At 44.5% G+C, this 11,959-nt stretch overlaps 2 protein-coding genes across 2 annotated transcripts; one reads left to right on the top strand and one right to left on the bottom strand.

Moving 5' to 3' along the window:
* Positions 1–307: 307 nt before the first annotated feature.
* GL50803_006081 (Ankyrin repeat protein 1) lies at positions 308–3,883 on the top strand (the record flags this gene model as incomplete). Its single annotated transcript, XM_001705390.1, has 1 exon — positions 308–3,883. One exon carries the CDS (start codon positions 308–310, stop codon positions 3,881–3,883), a length of 3,576 nt encoding a protein of 1,191 aa, XP_001705442.1.
* A 26-nt stretch (positions 3,884–3,909) lies between these two features.
* Positions 3,910–11,886, bottom strand: GL50803_006082 (Ankyrin repeat protein 3; the record flags this gene model as incomplete). The annotated part of the gene is made up of 1 exon (XM_001705389.1): positions 3,910–11,886. One exon carries the CDS (start codon positions 11,884–11,886, stop codon positions 3,910–3,912), a length of 7,977 nt encoding a protein of 2,658 aa, XP_001705441.1.
* Between the last annotated feature and the right edge of the window lie 73 nt (positions 11,887–11,959).

The raw sequence follows: 11,959 nt of genomic DNA, 5'->3' as shown, positions 1-11,959 counted from the left end.
GGATCTTTGAGGCAGGCAGGAATACTGGTTGCTTTTAGATGATGATGTATTTCCACATGTACCTTAGAACATCAATCTCCGTAAATATGTTATTTACTTTAACTAGAAAGAGGTCTTTAAGGAATCATGAACGATCTCTTGGTCTATTTCTCAGATTACTCAGAGCACTGGTCCAACAGCTTGTGACGCATTTGTCACACAAGATATTGCTCTCGATATCAAAGAAAACCCACAGGAGTGAAGTAGCGCGTTGTAGTGGTACCAGTTGTTCCTGTAAGAAGCAAGCTCTATTTACTCAAAAATCAAAATGAACGTTGACCCGTGGTTCAACGCAGCCGCTAATGGAGATGTACGTTTCATTGCTAGAAACTATTTGAGCAATGCAAAGCGTACAGAACCTAACCCTCCTTATCAGACAGCGATGATGAAGGCAGCAGAGACACATAACCTCAGTATCGTCAAACTTCTACTATCCCATGAAAAGCGCCTGACAACTCCGGAGGGATGGACTTCGCTTATGAGTGCAGCGAAGAATGGCTTTACAGATATTGTGGAAACCCTATTTCCTCATGAGGCAGGCTTTAGGACGTTGACTACGGTTTCTCCTTATAAACCTAACACCACTGCTCTTCTCCTTGCTGCTACGCATGGGCATGATCAAATTGTAAAGCTTCTTTATGACCGAGAGGCAGAGCTTAGTGGCTGGACCCCTCTTTTCCTTGCCGCGTACAATGTTGACTTTGGAGCACTAAACACCGCGTTTTCTAGTGACCCTGGCTTGCTCACATCTGTGGCCCCGAGAGATAATTATAACCGCACCCCCTTAATGTATCTTGTAATGCACCGTCGCGATACTCTGGCGCGACACGATTTAGGACGCTGCATCAAACTCTTAATTCGGACGCAAGAAGGGGCACAGGATGCTTATGGGAAAACGGCGCTTATGTATGCGGTCACAGCTAGACATCGAGATGCAGTGCGCTATCTTCTTGACCTAACCACTACTGAGATAAATAAGCACACATATGATGAAACAGATAATGGAACAGTTGTAGCGGGGAAGACAGCCCTTATGCTTGCGGTCGAGATGGAAGACTACACCCTTTGCGATATGCTATCGCGCTATGAAATTGGTCGCACAACCCAGTCTGGAATCACATCCTTGATGCTTGCTGCAAGCCTTGGTAACTTAGAAATATGTAAGCTTCTGGCTCCATATGAAAATAGTTTCTCTACGGTTTCCGCAACGGCCGAGTTTCCAGTTGGCTCCACTGCTTTGACAATAGCTAAGCAATGTGGGCGACAAGAAGTTGTCTCACTTCTCCAGACTATAGGTAATGAACCGGGTCAGGGCACTGCCTTCCCCATCCCTCTTCGATCTCTCGGACGAATTGATGGGTCTCTAATTTATTCGTCTCTCTATGGTAGTTCATCCGATCATCAGCTTAAAGGATCTAATAGACCCTTAGGGCTTATATCTCGAGGCTCCTCTCCTCCTTTCCAAGGAACCGAACCCTATACGCAACCGATAATAATCCCCATATCAACACCTACTGGCCGGGGAGACGCAATAACAGCAAAGGCCAGTTACACATCTTCAGTAATGCGTCTTTCTGGAGCGCAGCAAGAAAGTTTTGATGATAGCGCTTTACTTTCAAGGAAATCCAACTTCTCTCTATCTCACAATGTTTCTGGAAGACCGAAGTCGGCAGTTCTCACAGGGAGCCTATCTGTTGAATCTCCAACAAGACCAATGACCGTTTCAGAGCTAACTGGGCGCAAACAGAACATTAGTGACTCCCAGAATTATAAAGAATTAAGCGAACGGACATCTCAACAGCACTCGAGCTTGCATGTTGACGGGAGTTTGGTGGCTCAATCAACACCATGGTCAGCAAAAAGCCAACGCGACTCACGCCTTCAGTTAGAAATAGAAAATGCTGTACTAAATAGAAAGCTTTACGAGGCTGATAAAAAGATAGCATTGCTGCAGTCCGTGGACGCTAACGTAGTAGAGCTGCGGTCTGAGTTGGATCAAGCTAGGAAGACCATTACGCAAAACCAGAACTACATTCAAGAATTAGAAAAAGAAAAAGACAGTACGATTCAACAGCTGGCACGTGAACAGGTGCATAATGATGTGGGGAACATAATTAGGCGCCTTTCTACCAACTCTTCTCCCAACGCAGACTATGCAGAACTAGATCAGTCTAATTCTAATATTGAATTGGAGAACCTACGGGCAGACCTGGATGACAAATCAACAGAGCTTCAGGTCTTTCGATATGATGTTTCGAGCCGCATTTATCCGGCGATATACGAGCTTCAATCTCATTTTACGACCTCTCATGTAGCTGTTCAACAGAAAATAGATGACATTACAACTAAGTTGTCTGTACATGAAGGCCTAGTGCAACAAATCTCCTCGATGTTAATAGCTCTTCGACAACGAGAGGTCCTCAAGCATCCCGATTTGTTTATAAATGATCTCATTAGTGGATCAACGGTGGACACAACAGGCGCTGCTTTCAAGGCATCTCTTGGCTCAAACTCTCAGCTGTCTATTGACAATGCTCAGGGAGCGCTAAATAGTAATTTAGAACTCTTGGGGCTGCAACAGAAGATTAGCGAGCTAGAGCGTGAAAATGCTATCCTCAAACAACACAGAGTCGCTGAGGATGCCATTCTAACGTCCCCGGAACACCGAACTTTTAATCAAAACTCGACACATACCCAGCAGGATGGATTTATTATTTCTAAACTAGAAGAGACAAACAATCGTCTAAAGGCTATAGAAAGCATTCTTTCATTGCTCCGAACACCTGGAGCAACTGGACAGAGCGGACAATCAAACGTACATTCAGATAGTTCCCTTAATAAGACACTGACAGCCTTGGAGGGCGAACTAACGTTACTGAAATCGTCCATCTGCCAATTTGATAATAAAGTACAGGGTGGTTCAAATGCAGGAGCAGAGTCGACGCTTTTAGATGAATTGGACAAGAACCTACAAGAGACACGAGTTTTTGACGCAAAGTTTTCTGAGCTTAGGAATAAAGTTTTAGTTTACAAGGAATCTGTTCAAAAGGAAAGAAGGCAGAATATGCTTCTTAGCGAACAGATATCTAAATTAACAGCCGATTTAGACCTTACAACGAAGCAGCTCCACGCAGCTCAGGAAGAGGTGCAGGCCCTTCGCCAAGCCAAGGATCAGGAGGACTTACGTAACAACACTAGTATAAAGCGTAGGGAGGAGGAACTAGAAGATCTTAGAGCACAACTGCAAGTGATGGATGATTTGGAGTCCCAGGTTTCAGCATTGAAAACGGAGAATGCCCTGCTAGAAAATAAAGTAGATCATCTGCAAAAGGACATAAGCGTCTCAACAGCTGAGTTAAGCTTCAAAGAGAGACAGCTTCTGGAACAAGGAACGTCTCTACAAACTCTTGAGATAAAACACCAGCGATTAGTGTCAGATAATGAGGTACTTACAAGAGAAAAGCGCGAACTAGAAGCCAAAACAGAGTGTTTGCTGCAGGAGTATGATGCGCTTCAGGAAGAAATGAAGCTACTAATGACCAAGAATGCAAGTTCAGAAGAAAGCCTGAGAATAATGTCCATGGAACTAAAGTCTATGCGCGAGGGTGGTAACGAGGAGATCAAGTCGCTGAGAAGACAATTGGCAGAGGCAGAGTCTTCTCTAATGAATTTCAAGCAGGAGAGTGAAACCACAATACACGGATTAGAGAGCAGATTAAGGAGCTCTACCGAAGCTCTGGTGTCAATTCGAAATGAAGTAGGGGCATCATGCGAATGTATAGAGAAGGCAAGACAACGCTTGGAGAGCGCAGATGACCTCCTGAGTCGCACGATTGGTATGTGAACTGAATAGCTGGTCTCTTCTGGCAATTAGTTGTTTTGGCTACTCGGACGTGATGGGTAATGATCATATTGAGCAGTGCGAGTCGCGTCATACTTAATATCACAGGCCTGTAGCTGCTTAGCCAATGAAGCTCTATCAATCGATGCCCGCTCAATGTTCATTTCATCGGATGCGCTGAAATCTGTTGGTTCCAAGGCTGTCGAGAGCCGCCGAGCCTGCTCGTCAATTCTTTTGGTCATGAAGTCAGGTCGAGAAGTAGGCCGAGCATTTGCCACGGACCTATTGAACACAGCTGTTTTGTGCTGGATCCATGCCAAATATTTCATGTCTGTGTTGACTAATTCGGCCTTGATATAATTGACATATTCGCTTAGTCGCTTGAATTTGCGTTCGACTAATGCCTTTTCATCTAGAAGCGCCTTATTGTTTTCTAGGAAATGTCGAAGACGTGCATCCGTCATCAGCCCGGCGTCAGACATGTATGTATTGTATTTCGGCATGAATTTGGAGATATCATCATGGTGACGCATGGCATCCGCATATTTATTAATCGTTACTGCATACATATCTGCAAATTCTCCCATTGTCGTATTCATATGTGCAAGGTCTTCTTTAAGACGTTCAGTCTCCTTAGATTGTTTCTGGAGTTCGTGGATCAAATGCTCTTGATCACAGGTCTGCTTCCTAAGGCTATCAACCTCCTTGATGAGAGCTTCCTTATCAGTTCCGAGCACGGAGAGCTTGCGAGTAGCACTTTCCTTGGACTGGTCAAGCGAATGCAATTGCAGCTTTAAGTCTACAATGTCCTTGTTTAGATTCTTTATAATCTTTGTGCACTGAGTTTTTTCATCGAGTAAGAACTTATTCTTACTCTCTAGCTTCTCAAGGTCACTTTGCAGCTTTACGATAACCGCCCGATCTTGTGACGCTTTGGCTCTGAATCGCTCGTACTCTGCAGAGAATTTATCTATGTCCGCTTTTGACATATTTGCTGTGCTTCTTAAAGCATTTAGCTCGGTATTTGCTAACTCCTTCATAGAGTTCAAAGTATGGTATCTTTCTAATAGACTCTTGTGTTCTGCAGATAGCTCTTCATAGGCAGCCCGCCCGGACTCTAAGCGCTTTAGCAGGTCATCATTTTCAGATGCCAGTTTTAGAGATGCCATCTTTTCAGTGGCTAAGCTAGCGCCAAGCTCTTGTTTTGCTAACGTGAGTTCATTGATTGTCAACTTAAGCTGGGAAACTAACTTCAGAAGACCCTCTTTTTCTTCTGCTATGCTAGCCATCTGTTTGTCATAAGATATCATTTGCTGATTGAGTGTTTCTATTCGATTATGGCTATCTTTATTATCGCCTCTGAGATTTTGAAGCTCCAGCTCCAGTCGTCCTACTTCAGAAGAGGTATTCTTTAACTCACCATGAGCCGAGATAAGCTCTCCTTCTAAATCCTTCACAAGTTGTTTTTGGGAGTCTAAAGTAGAAGTTAAGGCACTTATTGACATTTTCAGATCAGAGTTTTCCGAAAGCAGCACACAGATCTGTGCCTCTGCCTGTTCCTTATCTGAATACAACTGACTTATCTCCTCTATCTTACTAGTTATGCGGGTATGCACCTCCTCAAGATCTGCTTCTTTCCGAGCTAGTAATCTCTTAAGAGAGTCAACCTCGTTATTCTTCAAAGTAAGTTCGCTCATATAGTCGTGGAGTTTCTTATTGCTATCTGCAGTGGCCCTGGACAAAGTCTCGCCCTGAGTGACAAGGGCGTTGAGGCTTGCATTGGCGTTGTCCAAGGACTGCTGAAGGACGTTCTGCTCAGCACGTAGCTGAGAATTCGCTTCGTTTGCCTGTTGAAGATCACGTGTGAGCTTGTCTATTTCTCCCTGCAAAGACGCAGAACCCTTTTTTGTTGCTTCTACTAACATCTGGGCTGATTCCAGTTCAACGCGTGTGCTATTATATTGTAGTTTCAAAGTACTTAATTCAGCAGTCAAGCTACTGCACTGAAGCGTTAGCTTCTCCATTGTAGCGTTATTACTAGCTAGTGCCTTTTTTATGGCATCATACTCTGTTTCGAGTTCAGAATAGCGTTTCTGAAGGGCCTGAAGGTCATCTTGTAGTCCTTCCTTAGATGCCATGGCATCAACAACCTTTTTCTTTTCCTGGTCGATCTTTTGTGTCAGTGCCAATTGCTCAAGGCTTGCTTGGCTCACTTGCTGCTGATAGTCGAGAATAATATTCCGTTGCCGCTCAACCTCTTCCAGAGCTTTTTCTTCGTTCGATCTATGCCCGTTGGCAACTGTTCGAAGGCTTTCATTATCACGATCACGCTCTGATATCTGCTTGGTAAGGCTGTTGACGGTATCTTCTAATGTCTTAATAGTCTCTGAAAGAGTTGCAATTTCACTTTTGAGATCTGCCTGAATTGAGAGAGCTGCAGTCTTTTCCTGTTTCGTCAATCTAACTTTCTCCTTCAGAGTCTTTAGTGTTCTCTCAGCTGTTTGAAAGGCCATTTCCTGCTCAACAAGCTTAGTGTTTGTAGTGACTAGAAGCTGCTCAGTATCGGCCTTGCTTTTCTCCATCTCCACAATGGTCTCTGCATGCATCTTTACACGTACCTGCAGTGAATCTCGCTCGGCTTCAAGTTCTAATTTCAAAGCCATTAGGTCCGAACGCTCATGAGTCAGCAGTTCAACTTGATTTTCCAAATCTAGTACGGCAGCAGTCTTCCCGGCTAATGCTGTGGCAGACGTCGATAGCTTTCCTTCTAGCTCAGCAGCTGCAGCTCGAAGAGACGCATTCTCCCTTGTGAGGGTGTTTCGCTCGAGCTCGGCATCGGTCATACATCGATTTGCCTCAATTAAATTCTTGGCTAGTTGCTCCTTTTCCGCCTCTAAGCTTGTATTCCGCTTGTTGACATGTGCCAGCGAACGCTCTAAAATCTCGCGTCTTCCTTCCAAGTCTAAAATCTTCCTTCCACTTTCGTCTGCAGCTTGGTTTGCAGCCATAAGAGCTACGTTAAGATCTTCGATAGCTTTTTCAGAGGATGAGACGGTTCTTTGAAGAGTCAAGTTATCTGCCTCTAGCTCCATAAGCTTTCTGGATTGATCCGAGTATTCTTTCTGCATCGTTGTTAAAGTGTCTTCGATCTCTGTGGATGCAGCTGTGCATGCAGCCAACTTTTTAAAAAGAAGGTCCCTTTCCGTCTGTAGCTCAGTAGTAGTACTAGTTTTCACCGAAATTACCTTTGCCTGGTCATCGCATAAGGCCTCCAGCTCTGACAACCTACGAGCAGTCAGCTCTGCACCTCGCTTCAGTCCTGCAATTTCTCCTTGGGATTCGGCTAATTGTCTAGAGAGCTGCTGAATGCTTTTAACACTACTTTCAGAATTGGAGGTTAAATCCGTATTTAGCTCGTTGCTAGCTGCAAGTGCTTTTTTCAAGGCCTCCAGCTCTGCATGTTGCTCTTCAGCTAATTGCGTTTTTTCCTTGAGCCTCCGCTCAATAACATCTTTTTCTCCTGTAACCGTTTGCAAGCCCTTAAATATGCGCTCTTGTCCCTGCTCGACCTCCAGACCATGCTCCTCGAGCTCTGCAATTTTCCTTTTAGCTGCCTTGAGCTCTCGTTCTAAGCTTTCACTTGACGCCTCGGCTTGTGACAAGCTTCCAAATATGCTTGCATTCTTTTCTTTAAGTCTGTCTATCTCATTCTCAAGCACCCTAATATGCTGAGCCATTGATTCGATACTCTTCTGGCCTAGGGTTACCTCTGCCTGAAGCGCAGAACATTTCTCCATAGCTTTTTGGAGAGCTGCATCAGCAGACAGTTTGGAGTTACTCATCTGCTCAATGTCAATCCTTTTATTTGCAAGCGCCTGCTTTAGCTCCACGTGCTCCTCTTGAAGATCTTGATACCTTTTGTCGGCCAAAGACAATTCGCGCTGAAGAGCATCTCGTGCCGATTGCTCTTCAGTGAAAGCTGCATCCTTGCTTTGTAATTGCTCTTCTAACGCAGCTTGACATTTTATCAACTCAGAAATTTGTTTGCTCAATTGGTTATTTTTTCTTTCGAGGTCCTCACAGAGCTCTGTCTGGATAACAATATCTTTTTGAAGCTGCCTGTTTGCTCCCTCCATCGTACTGAGATCTGCTCGGAGCTGATCCACAGATGCTTTAGTTGTCTGTTGATCGAGTGCATATGTGGCAATCTTGCTATCAGCTTGCTTTAACCTTTCGAGTGCGTTATTTTTCTCATCGGTCATTTCCTGGAGCATGTTTTGGGTTCTCGATATTATAGTCTTGAGGTCTGTTATTAGTTCACCGAGGCCTTTGTTCTCCGAAAGAAGCGCTTCAACTCTATCAGTAGCTGACAGACGTGCTAGCTCTATGCTGTCTTGAGCACTCTGTAAAGTAGATATTTGCCCATTTGCCTCATTCAGTTGTTTGCTCAAGCTTTCATTCTTCTCCCTTTCGTCTGCAACAGCTTTAGTAAGCTTTGCCACTGTGGCGTCCGTCTGGTCCTTCAAAAGCTGAAGAGACGTCAGTTCTTTTGTAAGCGCAATAACGTTGTTTTGAGCTGTTTCGTTATCTGCCCTTATATCCTTAAGCTGGCGTTTTAATTGGGAGACACTACGGTTTGCTTCAGTAATGTTTTTCTCCTTTGCTAACAGGACCTGCTTTGCTTCGGAATCTCTTTTCTCTAACGCGGTTAGTTGACTTTCCAAGTCAGAGATGTGCGCGTTGGCGGTGGATAGCTGTTTCTCGAGAGACGTCTTCGCGCTTGAGAGACTTGCTATTTTCTTGGAAGAGTTGCTACTGCTCTGCTCCAGCGATTTCTTTGAAACATTAGCTTCTTTGAGCTTTTGCTGTGCAAGTTGCGCGTCCTTCTCGAGAGATGCATTGGCCAACTTGAGGTCTGAGAGCTCTTTAGATACCGTTGAGAGCTCCTTAAATAAAGAATTCCGTTCTTTAGACAAATTTGCAAATTTTGCTTCGGTCTTTGCATTGTCTTCTTCAGAACTAGCAAGTTTAGAAGTTAGAGTAGACGCTTCGTCTATTGCCTTGTCTAGCTTATCTTTGAGTCGGAGAACTTCCTCATCAAGTTCTGCTGACCTCCTGCCCGCTTCGATGATCTGCTTCTTGAGGGAGACCTGGGTCTCTTGTTCCTGGGAAATGACAGCAAGCAGATCAGAGACCTGATGCTCCAAAGCGGATTTATCACTTTGTAATTGCTCTAGCTGAAAAGAAAAGGCATTCAATTGTTCTTTCAAGGACTCCCTTTCTTCTGTGATATCTTGCAGCTTAGCTACCAACGTTGCCTTCTCCTTACTTAGATTATCTGCAGCGGTCTCCAGCTCAGCAGTGCGAGTCTCTAGACACTCGTTCTTCTTCGCTGCAATTTGAAGCTCACTTCGCAAGGCTGCTAGGTCATGCTGCCCGGTGTTGGCTCCGCGTTGAGTTTCCAGCAACTGTTGTTCAATAAGACCTAGCTTTATCTCAAGTGCAGCCTTTGCAGATTCAGCTTTCTGGGTAAGCTCTGTTTGCTCCACAACCTGCGATTGTACACGTTGAAAATTAGCCTCAAGGGTTTTGTGGTCTGAAGATCTCACATCGAGAGTTTCTTCTAACGCAAGCGCCTTTTGACGAGCAGCTGAAAGCTCTGATCTTGTAATAGCAAGACGCTCCTGGTCTGCGCATAGTTGAGTTTGTAAAATGTCTTTTTCGTTAGCTAAAGAAACAAGATCCTTCTGGAGCTGATCAATACTGGCGCGTAAGTTTTGAGACTCAAGGGTTTGCTCTGCTAGACGACTATTCAATGACTCCACTTCGCTGGTTGCTTTATGGAGAGAGTGCTGCAAGCCCTGCACTTGGTCCTCCATCCCCGCAGTTTGTTCGCTCAGTTTTTCACACTCTAGGGTCTGGGAAATTTTTGCCTTGTTGAGATCGGTCACTGTAGTATGAAGTTCAGCGTTGATTGCCTCCGCTTCCGCCAGCCGCTTTTGCATACATATGTTTTCTTCTTTAAGTGAGGTCAGCGAACTTGTAGCTTTATCAAAGTTATCTTTTAATAAGTTGTTTTCTTGTTGTATAGTATTACTATGGGTGACCGCCTCTTCGTACTTAGCTCTTAAATCTGATATTTCTCTCGTTAAATCCTGATAACGAGGCTTCAGTTGCGAGAGCTCTTCAGTTACTGAGCTTGCAACTTGGTCCTTGCTATGCGCTGCAGCTTGAGCTGCTGCAAGAGCCTGCTTCGTTTCGCTGAGATCTTGCTGCAGAGCTAGAACTTCGTTGGAATACTTAGTTATATGAGAGTCTGCTGCACTTTTGTCTGCCTTTATTTGTCGCTGAAGCTCGTCAAACAAGACAGCTAGATCCTTATGCACTGTTTCAAGAGAGGCCTTTTCCGATTTCAGTGAGGCCAAACTATCGGACAACTGGGCATTCTCCTTGACGAGGGAATCATGGGACTCCTTTAATTCAGCGTATTTCTTTGATAGAGACTCGTTGTGCTTATATGCTTGCTGTGAATAATCTTTGTACATGGTGATTTTCTCTTCTGCCAACTTCAGCTTACTTTCCAACTCGGTCTGTCTTTGCCGGGTTAAGCTTAGTTCTATGTCTAGTTTATCGATAGTGTTTTGTTGCTCAATAGACTCTAACTGCATGGATCTCTGCATGGTGAAAACGCGTGTAGCTAAGTCTTGGTTGGTTTCCTTCAGTCGTTCTAGTGCCTCTGTATTCGATAAAATTGCAACTGTTTGCGTATCAGTGAGAACCAGCTGATCGTTATCTTGAGGTTCTTCTTTGGAATGATTAGTCGGTGTTGGTCGTGAAATATCGATATTGCTGTTAAAAATAGGACTAATCATTGTCGCTACTCGGGCATCCTCAGTAGTTGGTGATTGCATGTAGCTTTTTTGCTGAAAAGCCAGGGCACTCGATGCAGTTACACCCTTCGGAGACTGAACTAACCTTGCTGAGTCTTCAGTGGTGATGTTCTCTTCTGTATTTGTTAACTGCAAAGACCCTGCTCCCAACAGAGAAAGAAGCTCTTGCCGGTGATAGTACTGTGCAATACTAAAGGCTGTGGCTGCTGGAGAAAAGACATCAAACGGGCCAGACGTTTGAAATTCTGCTTCAGCGTCCTTTAATAAGCGTGCAGCCTCAATTTGATTGTAGCGAACAGCTAACATAAGTGCTGTGACCCCATTGGAAGTCACTATCCCTGCTTCCTTAGGAAGCAGTTGCAAGACTATGTCACTATAGCCTCTCGAAGCAGCTATCATTAGAGCAGTATATTCATCTTTTGTTTCCATCTGCTTTCTGGCCTCTAGGGTGGTTAATTGGAGCAGCAACTGTACGGCGTCTGCATTATTGTTTTCTGCAGCATACATCAGTGCTGTCTTAGTGCAAGCATCTATGGCACCTTGCTGTGCTTGAGCCAAATACCCTATGCACTCCTCCAGAAGCACAAGGGTTGAGTGCCGAGGAAACATAACTAAATACATCATTGCTGTGCGTCCAAGAGCATCACGTGTGGAAACTAAGGAGATGGTGCGTGCCACAAGAGCAGCATTGTGCGTAAACGCAGCGAGAAAAAGATCATTCCAGCCGCTAGTGGATTGCTCCATAGGATATAGCAAGGAGACACAACCCGCATGTCCTCGGGTAGCAGCTATCAGAAGCGCTGTTGCTCCTGCTGGGATTCCTTTGTACTCTTCCCGCGTTTGCATCCCCTTTTCATCATTTAAGAAGAGCTTCACAGCGTCGTGATTGTCAAAATACGCTGCAAACATCAGTGCATTCCACCCGAATATATTAGTTTCACGAACCTCGTGAGGAGCTAGGTAAGAAATTAGTTGCATGTTGCTAGAACTGATGGCGTAAAGTAATGCAGTATTTCCATCATCGCTTTCATTGTGTACTTTAAAATACTTTGAACCTAGTGATCGTATTGTGCCATAGTCCGCTTTCTTTGCTGCAGCAAACCATGTTTCAGCCATCAGTTTTTTGGATTTCGGAAATCAGTCATGCATTGTGAGAAAGCATTCTGCCGATTTACAGTTACTCCACTGC

The sequence above is a fragment of the Giardia intestinalis genome, chromosome 4, assembly GCF_000002435.2.
Source record: "Giardia intestinalis strain WB C6 chromosome 4, whole genome shotgun sequence".
Classification (NCBI taxonomy): Eukaryota; Fornicata; order Diplomonadida; family Hexamitidae; genus Giardia; species Giardia duodenalis.
The sequence above is the reverse complement of the archived record's forward strand: the minus strand, read 5'-3'. Positions and strand labels throughout refer to the sequence as shown.